This window comes from Colletotrichum acutatum (genome assembly GCF_030867785.1).
Source record: "Colletotrichum acutatum strain CBS 112980 chromosome Unknown BDZ83scaffold_10, whole genome shotgun sequence".
NCBI classification, from domain to species: domain Eukaryota; kingdom Fungi; phylum Ascomycota; class Sordariomycetes; order Glomerellales; family Glomerellaceae; genus Colletotrichum; species Colletotrichum acutatum.
This window is the reverse complement of record NW_026849004.1, coordinates 372,465-391,016: the sequence shown is the minus strand read 5'-3', so window position 1 is coordinate 391,016 and position 18,552 is coordinate 372,465. Positions and strand designations below refer to the sequence as shown.

Below are 18,552 nucleotides of genomic sequence, written 5' to 3'. Positions count from 1 at the left end.
GGAGATACCAGCACCCGATCTGGCATGGTTTCCAACATTGTGTCTTTTGGGACCGAGGCTCTCGACCTACTCAAAGCCTCGGGCGTTCACAGAGCCGAGATGGTATCCGTGGCGTCGGTTCCGGTCGTCTTCGCGGAAGGGACGTCGTGGGCGACCTTCATGGGCCTGCCCTGGGCCTTTTCGGTCAGGCTGACGAGCTCCTCCAACATCAGGTCTCGGGTCTTCCGGGTGAGCTCATCGACGTCGGCAGCGGTCAGGCCAGTAGTGGGGATAGGGTCCAAGACTGCGCGACTTGACGTTAGCATGAATTCGGCGCTGGGGAGGGGACACATGGACAGCTGAGCACTTACCCTTGACGGGGATCTTTCCAGAGTTGAAGATGAGGCCCTTGAGGTAGAGGACGTGGCTGTAGTTGGCGACAACGCAGGGTACAATGGGCACACCGGCCTGAACAGCCAGGTGGAAGGCGCCCTTCTTGAAGGGTAGCAATACAGGGTCTTTGGCGTAGCTACGAGTGCCCTCGGGGAACATGTACACGCTCTGATTCCTCTTGCGAATCTGCTCAGCAGCGCCGGCCATGGCGTCTTTGGCATCCTTTGTGTTCTTGCGATCGATGAAGATGGAGCCGCTCAGGGTCATGAACCAGCCGAGGATGGGCGTCTTCTTGAGCGAGGCTTTGGCAGTGACGCTGCAGTACTTGGGGAACATGGTGCCCAGCATCAAGACGTCGAGTTCGGTCTGGTGGTTGCCGACAAAGACCGCAGGGCGGGTATTGTCGAGAATGTGGTTGGGATCGATGACCTCAAAGGTGACGCCCGTGGTGACGGCCATGATGTAGTACAAGAACCGGCCGGTCATCCATTGCGCAATGCCCTGCTCGCCGATGAGCTTCAGGAAGATGGAGGCAAAGACACCCCAGCCGGCGGCTACGGCGAGGGAGATGTAGGAGGCGAGGACACGAGCGCCAAAGGCGGCCTTGGGGACGACGTAGGACAGCATGTAGAGGGCGACGACGAGGGCGGCATAACCCTTGAAGAAGGAGTATATGTAGCCCAGGAAAGCCGACATGGCTACTGGCGGTGATGGGTGCGCGTGGCTGATTAGGAGACGGCGGCAGATGGGCGTGAAAGGAGACAGGCGCGCGGAAGCTTGAGAGAGAGATTGAGGAAATCGGACTGGGCGTGCGTTAAGCTTCTTTGGGGGCGCGCCTCGGGAGGGCGGGATGTGTTGAGGAGGGAGCTTTTTTTGGAGGCGGGGTTGAGGCCGTGGAACGGAGGATCGTCGCAAGGGCGCGGTAAAGCGATGGGATGTTTCTGTCTCGGAGGGAACGATGACAGGCGGCAGTACTGATACTGGGAAGAGAAATGGAGAGAGAAGAAAAGAGATGGCAAGGCTACAGCTTCCGCATACACATGTCCCAGTGGGAAGGATAGGAGCACAAGGTGTCCGTATGGCTGTGTGTCTCAGAGAGAAGGTTGGAGGGGAGGAGGTTGACGGAGAAAGAGACTCGACTCGCAATGACGATGTAAGGGAATCGGAATTGGTGGGCGCGGACCAGCAAGAGGAACCAAAGTCATGTCAAGAGTCAGCATGCGACAGGTCACAGAACTGCAAGAAGTGGAAACGGGAAGCGCCAAGGGGCGGGATGGAAGGTCTCCGTATGGTACAGGCAAGGACGGATCGGTAAATTGTACGGATATTGGTGGCATTGAATGGTGCTGCACACCGCACTTCAAGCTCTCTGGATTGGCGGGGGAGAGAGAGAGAGAAAGGCAACCGTTAATCAACCGAAGTGTATGGTGACTTGTGGTCATGGGTCGTGACTGGGGTCATCAGCATGACTACTCCCACAAAATACTCTCCAAGGTAGGGAAAGGTGTGGGGTTCCCTGCCGGCTCGTGTCCCAGACAAATATTTTTTGGTGGGATGACTTTTTTGGCTTCCGGAGGCTCAAGTCGTTGGGAAACTTGGGATTCGAAAAGCCGGCGATAACTGAGGCGGATTGGTCCAAATCGCCGAAATTGGGCCTTATAAGATAGCAACTACCTTACCTTAAACCATAAATGGTCCCTTGCTTTGCCATGAGGTGAAGACTCTGAAGAGGCATAGGTCATCTCCATTTGAGCCACCGTCAACCTCAAGGTATTCATGGCTAAGGCTTGTAAGCGGTTGGGGACGGGACATGTCCAGAACCAGACCGTTATGGACGCTAGACCTGGTTATCCTTGATCTCCTGTCGGTAGGCCGCTAGCACATGTCATTGTCCCGTCCAACGTTCACCATGTGCTGATTGGCAAGGGCAGACGGCGGACCAGAGGGACACCTGATGAGGGGAGGGGGGCCGGCAAGGCGGGTAGAGGCAGACATTAGGATTTGAGATGAATACCCCGTACCTACTCTGTAGACTGTACCAAAGCTAGTACCTTGAATGTCTTAGCTTAAGTAAGGCGGCCGCTTGAATGCTGAACCGGTGGTTAAAAGGGTTGGGGAACAAGACAATTGAAGTTCAGACGGAGTGGTGACTGGCACGCCTGGCACGTGTACAGTGTAGAGGCATCCACGGATAGCTCAAGGTGCCTGAACATGTCCAAACTTCCAAGTACGTTCGTTGACTGTTTACCTGGCATCCATAAGGCATGTGGAGGTGGGGCAGAGAATGTTCCCCTCCTCCTCCTTCAATGCGGTCACTTTGCGCTGCTCAAAAAAGCATGTGGCCAGAGTCAGGACCACCGCTCTTCCCCAGCGATTCAGATTCAGATTCAGATTCAACCCGCTGCTTCTGTCTCGGAGCCCCTGCCTTCATTTACTGGACGCACTCCATGCCTACCTTACTTCAGTGTTTGGGCAAGACGTAAAGTGACAATCTGGTGTTACTTCCAAATCGCAGCCATCCTCTGGATTTTCTTTAATATTGAAGGTACTTCAACATTAAACATTCTAAATGTCTCGATGCCGAACTGCCCTTCATGGATTACCTAAGGCAATCTTTGACATGGCTAAAGTGCCCTGGACATTGGTCCAAGCTGCTAGACCAGGGTACCCGTGCATGCTTACCTGACAGGGGTTCTTATCGATAACCCGCCATGATCGAAATGCTGACTAACATCTTTACCCGGTACGTCCGCCTGGGGTCTGTCTGAGCTCCGCGTCGGTACCTGTTGCCCGACGGCGAGGAGTTCGCAACCTTGATCGCACGACATTTGTCAAGCATATCGCACGTAACCGCGGAGCCATCTTCGATATTGCCGCCTGTCGCCTGTCATCTGCCGAGATACCATATACGACCAATCTTCCCGCCAGTGCCGAAACCACCAGCGCCTTGGTCACTGGCGCATCTCCTTGCTGCCATAGAGTGACCTTGAGCCTGCTGCCATTCCGACCATGCCCTCTCGCCGAGAACCACCCCCCCTCTCAGTTCGCTTGCCGACGGGCAATGCGCAACCCGAGCTCCCTCCCATATCCGCCCTCTTCCTCATCGACTTTGACGTGAAAGCGGGCTATACCATTGTTTGGAAACAATCCGCGCCCGGAATCGAACTCGAGGGCCTAGTCGAGTATAAGAGCTTACCGTCGGGTCTGCATACTGTCCCCGACGACTTGATATACTTTGTGCACGAGGGAGAGCATGCGGGTCTCAGCGCTTTCATCAACACTCCATGCGATGAGGAGGAGGCGCGACATGCGCGCATGATTGCTGTCGGCGTCCTGGTGCCCCTCAGTTACGGCCGCCTGGGCCGCGCCTGGAGGCATGCTGAAGGATTAAAGGACATTGCATCGTAAGTGCACATTTGTCGGAGCAGGACAGCAATACCCTTGCTGACCATGTGTTAGGAAATTGGCCCAAGATCGCAAAAATACTAGTCTTCTTGATGATTATTGGGAGAACAACAAGGCCAAAGAAGGGGCCGAACAGGAACGACCACCGATGGAGTCCCCTTCTATCAGTTTCAGCTCTCAAGCCGCACAACCGAAAAAGTCGAACCATAATCGCAATCGCTCTGCATCAGATGGAGCGTCCCTGCTGCCAACTGGGCATCGACTTTCACCATACCACCCGGCATGGAGCTTGATGACATTGCTGGACACATTCGGGCCCCTCATATTCCCTATTCATAGGGCAGCTCTGCTGAGGAGGCGCATTTTAATATCGTGTCATGCGCCGGTACGAGAGATTTGCAACTTTGGTACGTTGATCCATAATCTCTTTTACAGCCTCGACTGACATCCCATCAAGTGTACAATATTTCTGTTCTTTCAAATATCCCCCAAACAGTGGCCGAGCTATTGGCTCCGACATCGTCCTCTCAACGTCTGAGGCCGCTCTTCACAATTGGAGTCCACGATATCCCCTTCTTGATGGAAGACTTTGAGGCTTCAAAGCGCCGAAAAGTCGACAGCAATGATGACCTTGCGGACGAGGCTGGCTCTGGTTGGGTTGCTTGCACGACTGACAGTATCCTAGCCATGAAGGATACTCTGTGGGACATGCTCATCACCATGCCGCCCCCGTATGCTCCCAACGCCAAGGAAAAGGCCTGGCCAACTGTGGAATGTCCTCGCGGTACGCCTGTCAAGGCAACACAGCGCGACCTGAGGCGGTTCCGCGCCTTGAAGGCTGGCTTGGCTAGGCTGTCACCAACGACGCCGAAGCCGATAATGGCTGAGAGCCCCCGATCGGAGACTTCAACGAGTTTCAAGCTGACCACTGGCGCCTTCCCGGCTTCGAGTGTCGAGGGCGACGAAGCTCTGGACAAGATTGTCGAGCCATCAAGTTGGACAGCCTTGGCCTATAGTGGATTCATGTGGTGGGCGAGCGCCGGTGAACAAGCACGGAGCGAGGAACAAGAGGAGGCGGCCCACGATGCAGCGCTGCTGGCGGACCTGGGTCTGACGCCCCACACCCCGAGCATGTCGAAACCTAATACGAGACCCCGGTCATCGGCATCCGGTGGTATGGCTGACTCGACTGGATCGCTTGTCTCCCGGCCGGCCGCTGGGTCCGAGACCGATGAAGCAACAACGGAGCTCGCCGTGATTGCGTACTTTCATCGCTTGACAGCGCAAATGCTGACGGTCATGGCTGATGTGGTGGAGAGTTCGGATGATCGCTACGAAGACGAGGACGACGAAGACGACGCCGACGATGTTCCACTGGGGACCAATAGCGAGTCCGACAGAAGCTCGGTACGAGTTGGCAGCGATGCCCTCGAGAGCATGGGACTCGACGTGTGGAACACGCACGATGCGGAGTTTGTCAGGGAACTCATGAGCAAGTACTACGACCGAAGGCCCTACATTGAGGGCAAAGGTGTGGAAGTTTGCGGCGTCCGGGTTTGCTAGGTTTCGGTTTGCTAGTGAGAGCCTCGGTCTCTGTTGCTTTCTCTCTATTTGTAAACACTATCTCGTCCTTGTCTCTATGGGGGGAACGACTTTTTCCAGATATGGCACTCTGGATTGGCGTACTAACAGTGCTGTGTCTCTATCCGTCTCAAAATCTGTTATGGGCGTTTGGTTATCACTTTTTCCTACTGGACGAGCGTGTGGGGACGTCTCTTGTACATGTCATGGACCTTCTAGAAGGCCAACAGAATAGTTTCATCCGATATCAAAGAGCAACTGCAGCAGGGTCCTCTATGACAATCACAACTCCAGCATGGAATTCCGGTGCTCGAATTCCCGGGGACGCACACATGTTTCCAAGGCAACCTTGACCTGCCCCAGGGGTTATCTACATACTGCGTAGATGTCGAAATGGACCAGGCAGGCAGGAACGAGAACCGCATGGATTATTAGCGTATGTTTAATAGGGCTGACCTGGATCACCCAAGCTGGGGGAGCGCACACTGTCAAAATGGTCAAAATGAGGGGTGAGGTGAGGGGCAGTGGGAGAATAGGGGCGGGTGCGGATATCGTAGTGGGATGGTTGGCTTCTGGATCTTTCTACGATATTACCGAATAGGCTAGGTAACTATCAAGAGCCCGGGCGAGGTGCGAGGTAATCACGAACAGCAGTGTTTCCGTCCCGGTCGACTGAAGACTTGGCCGATAATTTGCCGGGTCAATGCGGACATAGGTATATGTGTAGTGTATCACAGGTGGTATTGTAGCAATTACCTTCTTGGTTGGATGTAAGGTAAATAATGGAAGAGGAGCGGAGAGAAGGACAGAGGAACAGCAGGCCAGGAACCCCGCCCTCGGCGGACTGCCAGCGGAAAGACATACCATAAAGAAGCTTGGCACGTCCTTGCAGCCACTGTACAGGGAGGTCCAGTGAGATGTGGTGTGCTTGCTTCCTTGGTCCCTCACTGAAATTAGCTTCAGGCCTTCAGTCGAGTCCAATCCGGCCGACAGGCATCAATCAGACTGAGGTGTTTACGATTGTTCGTTGTCCAGCTGTCCAGATGCCCACAGACCAAGAGTTGACCCCACTTGTTGTGCACGAGACTCACTGAGGAGTGAGTGTACGTTGCACACATCAGCGACCGACTTTTGGCCCTTTGATTGGGGGTCCCATGCGATTAGAGGAAACTGACCGAGAGGGACCTACCTAGTAAAAATAACAGTGACTGGGAGGAAGGAAAAAAAAAAAAAAAAGAGCCCACCGACACCGACAGACACCACCTGCCACCGCCGAGTCTTTCTGTTCTTGCGGTGCTGTGATAGCCCCTCAGCCTTGCACCACCACCTTGTCTTTTTCCCTCTCCCGCTCATTTCGCTCCCACACTTGCTCCCCCTCACCGACCGCTTTTGCAAATAATTCAGGCCGACCGACGATCGCTTCGAGCACTTGCACACTTCTCACCTATCCGGAATTTGCATCTCGACCTCACCTCGGCACAACAACCCACCACACCAACCCCTCGTCTCCGACCAAAGTACTCCTCGCGTGTGTGTACAATCTCCCACCCAACCAACCCGACATCCGCTGCCTCATTCGGTCTGCCTACCTTACGGATACGTTCTCAGGATACCTTACCTTATTACTTATCATCTGTCGATCCGAACCGGGCCATGAGTTCTCGGTAGCTTCCACGTCGCCGCTTTTACCCCGAGCAAGAATGCTGAATGCACAGCTTGGAGGGCTGCCAGGATTATAGCAGCATTTCGATACCGACAGAAAAAAAAATAAACTAGTCTTCGTTTACGGTTTCTCACAATAACCTTCTCTTGATCACCATTTCTACAACCCGCTACCTCTTTTCGGGGGCAAACACCGTCTTGAACATGGACGCTCAGGTACGTTTGCAGCACCTCTTTTTGCGATTTACTGTGCGGCTGTCTGGTTGGGCTTGGGCTGCCTCAAAATCGTTGGCCTTGTGCCCCGCCAGTCCGACCTCCATCATCACCCCTCCTCCCTCCTCCCACCAACGCCCGCTGCCTCCATGGTCTGACCGCCGCCGCCGGCCTTCACTCCGATGACTCAAGCCCGCCCATGGGAACGGGGGCTCTCACGATGGCATGCCAAAGAGCAGAATGGACCTCGTCGCACATGAACTAGAGCTGACCCCACTTGTCGCACAGATTGAGAACGCCGTCGAGGCCGCGTTCAACGTCGGTAGCGACCAAAATCTCAAGCAACAAGCCTTCGACTACCTGAACCAGCTGCGAGCCGATCCCCAAGGCTGGCAGGTCTGCACCACCCTCTTCACTAGATCACAACGCCCCTCCGAGGTCGTCCGCCTCTTCTGCTTGGAAGTGGTTAATTATGCGATTTACACACAAGGCCTCGACCGCAACAGCCTCTCGTGGCTAAAGGACAACCTTCTCGAATACGTCCGCAACATCTACGGCCAGAACCTGCAAGACCAGGTCGACCCCTCCCACCTGCAGAACAAGCTCTCGCAGACCCTTACCTACCTCTTCGTCTTCCTCTACAACGATGGCTGGGAGTCCTTCATCGACGACTTTTTGGCTATTGCCAGCAGCCCCAATAACACGGCCGGTGTCGTTCTCTACTTGCGAATCATTGGCTCTGTCCACGACGAGATTGCCGACATGCTGTTGACGCGCAACAGCAACGACGCGAAGCGCAACACCGACTTGAAGGATCAGCTGCGAGAGCGTGACGTCCAGAAGATTGCTCAGTCATGGAAGGACTTGCTGGCGCAGTACTCGGGCCAGAGCGATGTCATTGTTGAGATGATTCTCAAGGTTATTGGCAAGTGGATCAGTTGGATGGACATTTCCTTGATTGTCAACCAGGAAATGCTCAACCTCTTGCTTCCTGTCGTTGGACGGACAAATCGGTCTGGAAGCGAGGACAAGGTCCGGGACGCCGCCATTGACACCCTCACCGAGATTGTGGGCAAGAAGATGAGGGGCCCCGAGAAGATGGAATTGATTTCGTTTCTCAACCTGCGCGATATTGTGGCCCAGCTCATCGCCAGCGCCCCTCTAAGCGAGCTTAAGTCTACGCCTCAGTACGACACCGATCTTGCCGAGGCTGTCGCTAAGCTCGTCAACACCGTCATGGCTGATATTGTGCGCGCGCTCGAGGACGGCCAGGCCAGCGAAGACACCAGAGCCAAGTCCGAGCAACATCTTCACGATTTCCTTCCCTTCCTTCTCCGATTCTTCTCCGACGAGTACGACGAGGTCTGCTCGACAGTCATCCCCTCTTTGACAGACCTCCTTACCCTCCTGCGAAAGGTCGGCGCCAACCTGCCTGCTTCTTACAAGGAGATGCTCCCTCCTATTCTTAACGCCATCATTATGAAGATGCGCTACGACGAGACTTCTAACTGGGGCGACGAAGATGAGCAAACGGATGAGGCCGAGTTCCAGGAACTGCGGAAGCGGTTGCAAGTTCTCCAAAAGACCGTTGCTGCTGTTGACCAAGAGCTTTACATCGATGTTCTCAGCAACCTCGTTTCCCAGACCTTCACGACGCTTGACCAGCAAGGGTCTCAGATGGACTGGAGAGATCTGGATCTCGCGCTCCACGAAATGTATCTGTTTGGCGAACTCGCTCTGCCTAATCAAGGGCTGGGCACCAAGAGCCAGCCCTCAAGCACAGCAACAGAACGGCTGACCATCATGGTGACCAAGATGGTTGAGTCCGGTAAGTGACTTTCTTTCATATTTACTCGAGCCAAGTGCCTGACTGTTTTACAGGAATTGCAAACTTCCCCCACCCCGCGATTCTGCTCCAGTACATGGAGATCTGTGTCAGGTACTGGCAAGTATTTGATGCCCGTCAAGAATACATCCCCCAGGTCCTCGAGAACTTTGTGCGACTGGTTCACCACGACCACGTGCGCATCAAGACACGATCCTGGTACCTATTCCAGAGATTTGTCAAATTCCTCAGAGCCCAGGTCGGCAATGTGGCAGAAACTGTCATTCAATCCATCAGTGACCTCCTGCCAATCAAGGCCGAGGTATCAGAGAGTAACGGAGATGATGACATGTCATCTGATGAGTCCGATCACTCTGCGGACGCCCTGTTCACAAGCCAGCTTTACTTGTTTGAGGCCATTGGTTGCATCGCGTCGACTGGAAGCACACCTGCAGACAAACAGGCATACTATGCCCGCCTTGTGTTGAATCCTTTATTCAGTGACATGGAATCCCATCTGCCAAAGGCAAAGGCGAACGATGCCCAGGCCATTCTCCAAATACATCACATCATCCTGGCGCTTGGCCGCCTCGCCCATGGCTTCTCTGACTGGCAGCCCGGCAGCACCTCGGTCCAGAACCGACCTCCCCCGGACAAGCTTGTGTCTGATGAATTCTCGAGAGCCGCCGAAGCCATTTTGATTGCCCTCAGCGAGTTGAACAACTCCACCGATATTCGCACTGCTTGCCGAGCATCCTTCTCCAAGTTGCTAGGCGTCCTCGGATCCGCTGTGCTGCCGCAGCTTCCTCAGTGGATCGAAGGATTCCTGTCCCAAAGCTCCTCCAAGGACGAGATGGCTATTTTCCTACGACTCCTTGACCAGATTGTCTTTGGCTTCAAAACGGAGATTTATAATGTCTTGAACATGCTTCTCACTCCCTTGCTGCAGAGAATCTTTGCCGGCCTGTCCGAACCAGTCACCGGTACAGACGACGAGATCCAGCTTGGCGAGTTGCGGAGAGAATACCTGTCCTTCCTGCTGGTTATCCTTAACAACGAACTCCAGTCCGTCTTCATCAGCGAGGCCAACCAAGGTTTCTTCGAGTCGCTCATCAACTCTGTCATCACCCTCGGCAGAACTCTGGTAGCAGAGAACATTGGGCCCAGCCGGTTGGCCTTTAGCGTTTTAGCACGCATGGTTGTTGTCTGGGGCGGTCCCGACTGCGCAAAGATCGCTGAGAACCCAGAGGCGCCCAGCGGTTCTCCGAACCCGACCATCCCGGGCTTCGACCGCTTCATGATTGACCGCTTCCACCCGCTCTGCTGGGAAGTCTTCCAGGACCCCAATTTTAGGCCGCACAACGACGCGCAGAGCAAGCAGGTCCTCAACGAGATCGCCGGCCTCGAGCAGGCCATATACCTCAAGACGGGAGAGATGTTTATCCAGCACCTCCAGTCATCCCTGTTCCCGCACCTAGGTATCGACGGATCCGACTTTTTGAGGTCCATGTCGACGTCCACGGATAGGAAAGGATTCTCGAGTTACCTGCAGGGGCTTCTGAAGAGCCGCAGGTAAATGGAGAGAGACGATGTGTAAGGCATAGAAGGCAATGGATAGAACGGAGTGTGGTATGAGGGGAGGCTGGTATGTTGTGGAAAACGCGTTATTAAAAGCGTATGAATGGAAAGGGGGAGGGGTTCATTGAAAGGGGGGGAAAGGCAATTAGGAATCTTCTCTCTCTCGCTCTTTCTCTCTCTCTTCCTTCTCTTATCTTGGCCACTTTTCTTTGTTTAACATATCCACTGGCCGCATCGCCTTGGAGTTTTGAGGGAGGCATTAGAAATGAAACGACACACACAAATGACAAAAAGAAAGATTATGGTTCTTACTCGCTGTGTGTGTAAGGGTGGGTGGGTGGGTGTGTACCTGGGTAGTGATGATATCTCGCCCATCAGACTTGAAGTCCTTACTTTGCCATCGTCTGATACATCTTTAATTCGAGGGGCATATTGAGGACGTTGAGGAAGAGGATTAGACTTGGGTTCATATCTTCGCCTTAATATGCTGTGGAAACCCCCAGTGCCCGTTGTCACGCTTGGGAATCAGCTAACGAGATGTCTTTGAGTTCGATGGCCCCGACTTGAACGTGGCTCTCTTGGATGTTTCTAATGCAGAACCCTCTTGGTATTGTTGGTAAGTTCAATATCAAAAATGGGTTATCGCAGTGGAGTGATGGATATTGAATCCGGGTGCGGTAAGGTACCAGTACTTGATGTTGAGTCTTTCAAGCCTGGAATCGGACGTGGTGGGGTGGGGGGGGGGGTCGTGTAGATATTGAGCTCCTGGGGTGGTCTTTTTTTGAAGTCTCTTCTTGTAGCCATTGTTCTTGGGCTTCCGACCCCTCTCACCCCTTCCTTTCTAGGTTCGCACGGGTGGAGGTGGGAAAAGAGGAAACTAGCAGAGAAAGGTGGCATCGCTCAGCGAATTTCAAATTGTCTAGTGAATTTCCCTTTCTGTAATTACCCATTCTAGATATTGTGCGACCTAGGTTATCCAACTTCTCATTTGTTTATGTTCCTGACACCGGCGAAAGTGAAACTGATGACGACCCGCGAGCCCGTGCCCATTGTATCGTAAAACAACTTCTCGATAGTCAACTAGATGACTTTATGTAGGTCCGTCATTGGTAATAGGTTCATAGCAGTTGGTACTCCTACTTTCTTGAGAACTGAAGGTTTTTTCTGCTTACTCTCACCTTGGGTTAGCATGCCAAGGCAGATAGTCCACTGTATCCGGGTCTGTAACTGAGCCGAAGAGAGAAACGCCTCTGAACGTGGGCGGCACTTTTTTTTTTCCCCTCTTCTTCTTCTTGTCTCTATCATTGAACAGAGGTGCTTTCCAGGAAGGGCTCGGAGACTTTGAACAGACCTAGGCTGTCTTGAGCCCCTCGAGAGGTTAGGGAGTGGAAGTTGGGGCCAGGTACTCTCTTTGTTGTTCTAGTATGAGTAGACCATGCATTTCCATCTCTCAGTGTGGGTTGAAGGATGTGTACCGTATGAGAACTTCTCAGAGTCTCGAGAGATCGAGACCGACTCCCCGGGATCGTCTCTCACCCCGTCACAATAGCTTCACCTCGTACGTGGAAGAAGCTAGCCACACCATGTTCACCAACTCTTGAGCATCTTCATTCGTATCAACCGCAACCGCCTGGAAAGCCAAGACATTGTAAGCCATACAGACCATTCCAACGTCGAGCGAGTACTTCCCAAGCTACGAGTCCATGTAAGTTCAGACAGGCCTGCTCCAGGCTCGCCTTTCAAACGACCATGAGCCCCCAATCCCCACCTAAGCTCTGTAGGTCTAGAGTTTAGACAACTAGTGACTTAAAAATACTACATTTAGCAAGTCGCAGCTTCTTGCTTCAGGCGCACGCCAAACACAATCATCTGGTGTAGCGCGTCTTGCGTGCTCCCTCGGCAACGAGACGAGTTAGATCGGTGCTGATCAACAACCATTCAATGATCCCCTCAGCTGAGACCCATGATAAACAGGAGATCTTGATTCACACATGTTAAGTAGTACATGGCTTGGTATGCGGTTCAATGGGGATAAACCAACCACATTTCGTACTTAGGTCAAAGATGGGATGGTAACTTTTCTATGTGTAGGACAAACAACCCCCCCCCCCCCTGAGTACAGTCCACCTTGACCCTCTTCAGAAAACGACGCTTGCCAATCCGACAGAACATCCACCTGACCTCATTCAGCAATGCACATGAACGGGAAATACATCCAGGTCGTTTGACTCAAAAACTCGGATTTATAAGCATCAGCTATAACGTTAGGAGGAAGAAGAGGAAATTGGCCCTAGAAAACCAAACCCCTCATCTCAAGGCTAGGATGAACCGCGGTTAGTAGGGGAAGGGGGGTCGGTGGGAACAGGAGGGGTCCGCCGCCCAACTGTCACTTCAACCCCGCTGTCCATGTCAACTCACGACCAACTTTCTTTAACAGACGGACGCGGCCGACCAAGCTTCTCGGCCGTGCCATGGCATAGATATTCAGACGGCATTCGCAACCCAAAACCAGGACGGCGTCGTTCTGGTACACGAGCCTCAGGTGAACAAGTTGTGTTTGGCACCGGAAGTTACCCGCTTTGCAAAAAATGACGAGCCACCCGTTCAACATAGCGTCCACCGGCTTAGTGAAAACCCAGATATAGCATCGTCAAAACTTCGGCTGAAGAGCCAGATGCTGCTTCAATCCCACCTCACGAGACGGGGTCTGTAGGCCGGCTCGATAAACCTGTCCGTACCCCAAAGAGCGGTGACATGTTCAAACGCCGCAAAGAAAAAAAAAAAAGTGACAAAAAGTCCGCAACTTACACACACCCCTGACCGGCCCGCACCGCTTTCGATGTTGCTTTTGCTGTATCGGTGAATCCCCCCACAAGGCCCGGCACCTAAACTGGGGTACAGGGGGAAGGAAAGAAAAAGACGGCAGCAAAATCATTTGCCCTACTTCCAACTTATAATGCCGAGGCAAAAACCTGCATATCTTCAGCAATGCGTTTTGCCGCAGTGGATTCGATCTTCCAAGGCCCTTTGCTCCTCCGTCTCGGACGAGCCGCGCAGCCTGGAGGCGCGGGAGGCCTTTGGGCCGTAACCTGATTCTAGGCCCAGGAAACGGAATTCCCAGCAAGAGGGCCAAGCCAAATCCACACGATGTGCGCAACCCTTTCCGCAACGGAATTCGAATGGGACGGACCACAGATATAGATCCACACGTTTGCTGTCGTAGACCCCCCTCCCCGAGTTTTCGGTCGTTCCATATGTAGGGCCTGGCTCGCAAGTAAAGTACAGACTTCTGCATCCCTCTGCTATCATCCAATCGAGTGAATTGTTGAATCGTTCAGTCTGAAGCCGTCACGAATAGCATCTTTACCCGCGGATCACGAGTCCGCCGCAGATCAGACACCTACTGAGAGAAAGTCGTCAGCAACCATAATCTCAAGATGACTCCCCGTTATCCCGGCCGACAGGATGTCGACCCAACACCTCTGGCCCAGCCGCTCAGCTTCCCCTTCTCGACAGCCGTCGCCCCTAACCGCCTCATGAAGGGCGCCATGTCAGAGCGTGTGTGCACATGGGATGTCGCCGACCCCTCCAAGCGCGGCGCTCCCACCAAAGAGTTCCTGAACCTCTACCGTAACTGGGGTACCGGCCGCTGGGGCGTCCTCCTCACCGGCAACGTCATGATCGACCCGGGCCACCTCGAGGCACCCGGAAACCCAGCCATCTCCCTTGAGCACCAGCCCGTCGAGGGCGACGAGCGGTTCGAGACATGGCGCCGCATAGCCGCGGCGGGTAAGGCCGAAGGCTCTCTCCTCCTCGCACAAGTCGGTCACCCAGGACGTCAGGTCGTCAGCGCCGTCCAGTCGGACCCTGTCTCCGCCTCGGACGTACAGCTGGTGACGGACTTTGGGGGCATGACGTTCGCCAAGCCACATGCGGCGACGTTGGAGGAGATCAAGAAGCTCACGGAAGGCTTCGTACACTGCGCCGAGTACCTCGAAAAGGCCGGCTTTGACGGCCTCCAGCTCCATGGTGCACACGGCTATCTGATGGCGCAATTCCTCTCGCAGACGACGAACAAGCGGACGGACGAGTATGGCGGTTCGCTGCGGAACCGTGCTCGATTCATTACCGACGTCGCCGACAGCATCCGCGCGCGGACGGGCCCCGGATTCGTCATGGGCATCAAGATCAACAGCGTCGAGTTCCAGGAGTCCGGATTCACGACCGACGAAGCCGCAGAGCTGTGCCAGCTCTTGGAGGAGCACAAGTTTGACTTTGTCGAGCTGAGCGGCGGAACGTACGAGAGCTCTGGGTGGCACCACAAGAGAGAAAGCACAAGGGCCCGCGAGGCCTTCTTCCTCGACTTCGCGGAGAAGATTGTGCCGCACGTGAGCAAGACCAGGACCTATGTCACGGGCGGTGTCCGCTCGGTCGGCGCCATGGTTGATATTCTGCAAGCTGGGCTTGATGGCGTGGGCATTGGGCGGCCTGCTTGTGCAGAGCCGAGGTTGCCACAGGAAATATTCGAGCACGGCGTCAAGAGTTGCGTCAAGCCCCTGCTCGACGAACAGGACTTTGGTCTTGGGGTCGCCATGGCGGGATCGCAGATGCTGCAGATGGGCCACAATGAGGAGCCCATGGACCCGTCAGATCAGAAGGCGACACAAGGCTTGGTGAAGGACCTCACGGCTTGGAAAGCTCGAGTGGCTGAAAGCAAAGGGCAGCTGTACGGATTCGCCAGGCTGGAGTCGGCCCCCGTGTTCCCGTATGGCGGAGATGCTGCCCCGGCAAGATTGTGACTAGAGTCTCGGTCGTTGTGAGTGTCCCGTCGTTGCCTATTCGTATACGAGAGGGATATTTGAGTTCGTGCTACCGGGTAGTGTCTTAGTTTCTACCAAGACATGGTATGATTGAGCTTTGTGATCTGCCCTGAAGACACGGCGGTGTGTGTAAAGTACCTATTTCGACAATGTCTCGTCAGACACGCAGATAGGCAAGAGCCAAGGGGCTCTAAGAAGAAAAATCCGCTATGGCAAATCGCCGACAAGAAGCCCACCACTCTGAATAACACCTTGAAGCACAAATTGGGCTGTGAGACGCGATTCTAGCTGCTGTAGAGAGCCGTATGACGGAGAAACATGACGTGGACCCCTCGCGTATGGTTCACCTGAGTCTTCTCAAGTGAACCATGGCTCGACGGTTCAGAGTTTGGTTAGTGACCAAACATCTAGAGTATCATGTCTAACTGAGTACGCGGAACACCGGGGCTTCGATTGGCGTGAAACTGTCTGTAAGCCTGAATGCTCTCACGCTTCTTCGGTCTCAGTTTACAACCTGTTGCATGTGCTCAAAGAGATACAAATGGACGGGAGAACAAACACAACAAGTGCGGCAGGGTTTTGAGAATATCAGAGTACAGAGTGATGCGGACAAAGTAAGAGTGAAGGTGTATAAGACGTCGCCGACGAGAATGTTCGCCGCTTGGTCTATCCGTACCTCCCTCAGTCGCGAAAGCCTGGGCAGAACAGGGTAAACAACTCGCAGATTTTGACTTCGTGCGCGCCCCTGAAGTCATCATACACTACTTAGAATGTGTATGCAGATTGAAACTCTGGGATCGGATGGCAGTGGCACACACTTGGATCCCGAACAGCCTTCCTCACAATGACAGTGCTGAGAGCATTACCCCTTTCGGAATCTTGCGGGGTCAAAGGTGGGTTTCGAAAAATTGCCCGAGATTTGCTCTTCGTATGGCCGGATTGCTCCTCTCTTTTTACCTTTGATCCACGAGGAAGCTCGAAGTCGCGTATTGGACGAAATTATAGTGATAGGGTCGACCTGTGGAGCGAGAACTGGGCCTGATTTCCACTTGCCTAGAAGAGAGATAGGCCTTCCACGACTCGGAATAGCACATTGAATCCATCACGATTTTGAGTTGTCGCACCGGTTCCGATGAAGAAGAGAATAGCGATAGGCAACCGGTATGAAGATCCGAGAAGATTGGCTGCATGATCTACGAGTTGATGTGGCGCCGAGCGTCTGGTGAAGCGGAGCGGCATGGTTCATCCGACTGGACAGACCCATGGATGATCGGAAGTTTTGAGAAAACGACCAGATGATCAGCAGGAACAGGTTTCTACTGGTTGTGTTCGTACGGGACGGAGTTTCACGACACATTCAATGCGTGTATTTGTCGCTTTTCACCAACAGTCTGGTAAGGGGACGATGCTCTTTCATGCCCCAAACATGATGAGGGACGCCTCTGCTTGCACGCTACTGCCCGTCCAGCACATGGCGGCGATGGCGCTCGCCTGGAAATTGCGCTTCCTGTTGGAAAGCGGTCATGTTGCTGGCCTGGTGATCGGTCGAGATGCGGGAAAACAAGGTATGGCCCGGTGGCGTATGGCAGTGTGGCCAAATTGCAGTCGACCCGATGAGGCCGCTGGGGAGCCGGAGGTAGGAAGAGAGTAGCTAGAGCCGGACCCAAGTGTGCAATGGTGTGGCCCCGGTGTGCTCGACCTCGGCGGTGTATGTTCATAGGGTGGCCGCGTTGAGTCGCGGCTCCTTAAGGTTATCATTGCTCCTTGAATCCTGTCCTGTCAAACAAACCTGGTTTTTGTTTCCAGTGGCCCTCTCACGGAAAGTAGCCGCGAACGTAAGTATCATGCCCATAATCAAGCACGTTCGGCCGAGCATCGTTTAGTGCCCACTGCGCCGTATAACTCGTAGGTACTCGTACGGGTTGAGCAGGGCATATGCGACGTCATAAGAGTTGATGCAGCATGGGAGTGCGGGTTGAGGGAGCATCAGACGATCTTGTGCATCCACCGTGGTGAAACGCGCGAAGGCCAGCTCTGTTGGAGCCCTTGGCCTGCGTGCCTGCGTGCCTCGTGGGGCCAGCTGAGATACCGCTGATGATAACCAACAAGGATGTGTCGATTATGCAATTTGCAAAAGGTTGGACTGTCGAGTCTCGAGCCAAATATTCTGTGTAGCCATACCGGGGTATTTGCTCATTGCGTCGAAGAAGCCGCCGCACAATGTCGCGGTTGGGCGTTGCGCAACTCTCATCAAGTGATTGAAGCACGAGCGCTTAATCAATAGAAAGAGCCAGTACTCCGTAGCGCCGCGACTTTTCGATGAGGCGGCGTCCAGACACCGCTGCCAAGACATCGTGGCAGCCAAGCTGTCAGTCGGTGGTGGCTAGTCCAAGGAAGAGAAGAGACGTCGAGGCTAAGCCGGTTCGAGCGGCATTATGAAGTGCCGGGGCGGTCTGCAGTGAGGATTTGGAGATTAAGATTGGCTTTCTGAGCTTGAAAACACACGGGCAGTGGTCCGTGATTCTGACGTGTTGACAATGCTGATCTACTGCGTAGCGACGCTGGATGAAGCCGCGGAGATTTTGACTGACAGTGGACGGTCATCGAGGGACACAGGGATTGACAGGGGAAAAGAGGCTTGGAGATCCAGAGGGGGGTGGTTCGGCTGCGACTAGGGTCTGTTCAACCAATGTCAATCCCTGTAGGCCTTACTGCGTAGTGTACATATCGCCTGTCGATTCTCGAGTCGGTATCTGTATCTCGAGTCCTGTGTAAGGAGTAAGGTACGCTTACCGCGTAGTGTCTGATTTGGAGTGTGGCGTACCCGACTCCCGCGGCTCCGTACATCCTGTGTGAGTGTTACCATGTCGTGGGCCGTGGGCCGTGGTGTGGTCGTGTTGGGTGACAGTTTTCTCCTCTTTGAAAAATACGGGGATGATTTGCCGTGTGGCCCACTAAATACCGATGGATACTCTCAAAGTGGCTCTCCTTTTTTGAGTGACAGCCATCAGCAGGAAATTAGACCGCCATGGAGCTGGAGGGGAGATGTTCGTGGAAGGGAAAAAGATTGACGACTCCAAGACTGAAAAGGGGAAG

The 18,552-nt window shown here is 53.9% G+C and overlaps 4 protein-coding genes across 4 annotated transcripts; 3 read left to right on the top strand and 1 right to left on the bottom strand.

Annotated features, from left to right (window-relative positions):
- Nucleotides 1-86: 86 nt before the first annotated feature.
- Nucleotides 87-1,068, bottom strand: BDZ83DRAFT_647649 (acyltransferase; the record flags this gene model as incomplete). The annotated part of the gene is made up of 2 exons (XM_060510107.1): nucleotides 87-283; nucleotides 351-1,068. The coding sequence occupies 2 exons, from the start codon at nucleotides 1,066-1,068 to the stop codon at nucleotides 87-89; spliced, it is 915 nt and encodes a 304-aa protein (XP_060369768.1).
- Nucleotides 1,069-3,168: 2,100 nt separating this feature from the next.
- On the top strand, nucleotides 3,169-5,340 carry BDZ83DRAFT_788715 (uncharacterized protein; the record flags this gene model as incomplete). The annotated part of the gene is made up of 3 exons (XM_060515684.1): nucleotides 3,169-3,776; nucleotides 3,832-4,184; nucleotides 4,235-5,340. The coding sequence occupies exons 1-3, from the start codon at nucleotides 3,382-3,384 to the stop codon at nucleotides 5,338-5,340; spliced, it is 1,854 nt and encodes a 617-aa protein (XP_060369767.1). The 5' UTR covers nucleotides 3,169-3,381.
- A 2,133-nt stretch (nucleotides 5,341-7,473) lies between these two features.
- On the top strand, nucleotides 7,474-10,634 carry BDZ83DRAFT_568124 (exportin 1-like protein; the record flags this gene model as incomplete). Its single annotated transcript, XM_060504028.1, has 2 exons — nucleotides 7,474-9,061; nucleotides 9,115-10,634. 2 exons carry the CDS (start codon nucleotides 7,474-7,476, stop codon nucleotides 10,632-10,634), a joined length of 3,108 nt encoding a protein of 1,035 aa, XP_060369766.1.
- Nucleotides 10,635-14,073: 3,439 nt separating this feature from the next.
- BDZ83DRAFT_568089 (NADH:flavin oxidoreductase/NADH oxidase-like protein) lies at nucleotides 14,074-15,435 on the top strand (the record flags this gene model as incomplete). Its single annotated transcript, XM_060504025.1, has 1 exon — nucleotides 14,074-15,435. The coding sequence occupies one exon, from the start codon at nucleotides 14,074-14,076 to the stop codon at nucleotides 15,433-15,435; it is 1,362 nt and encodes a 453-aa protein (XP_060369765.1).
- Nucleotides 15,436-18,552: the final 3,117 nt, after the last annotated feature.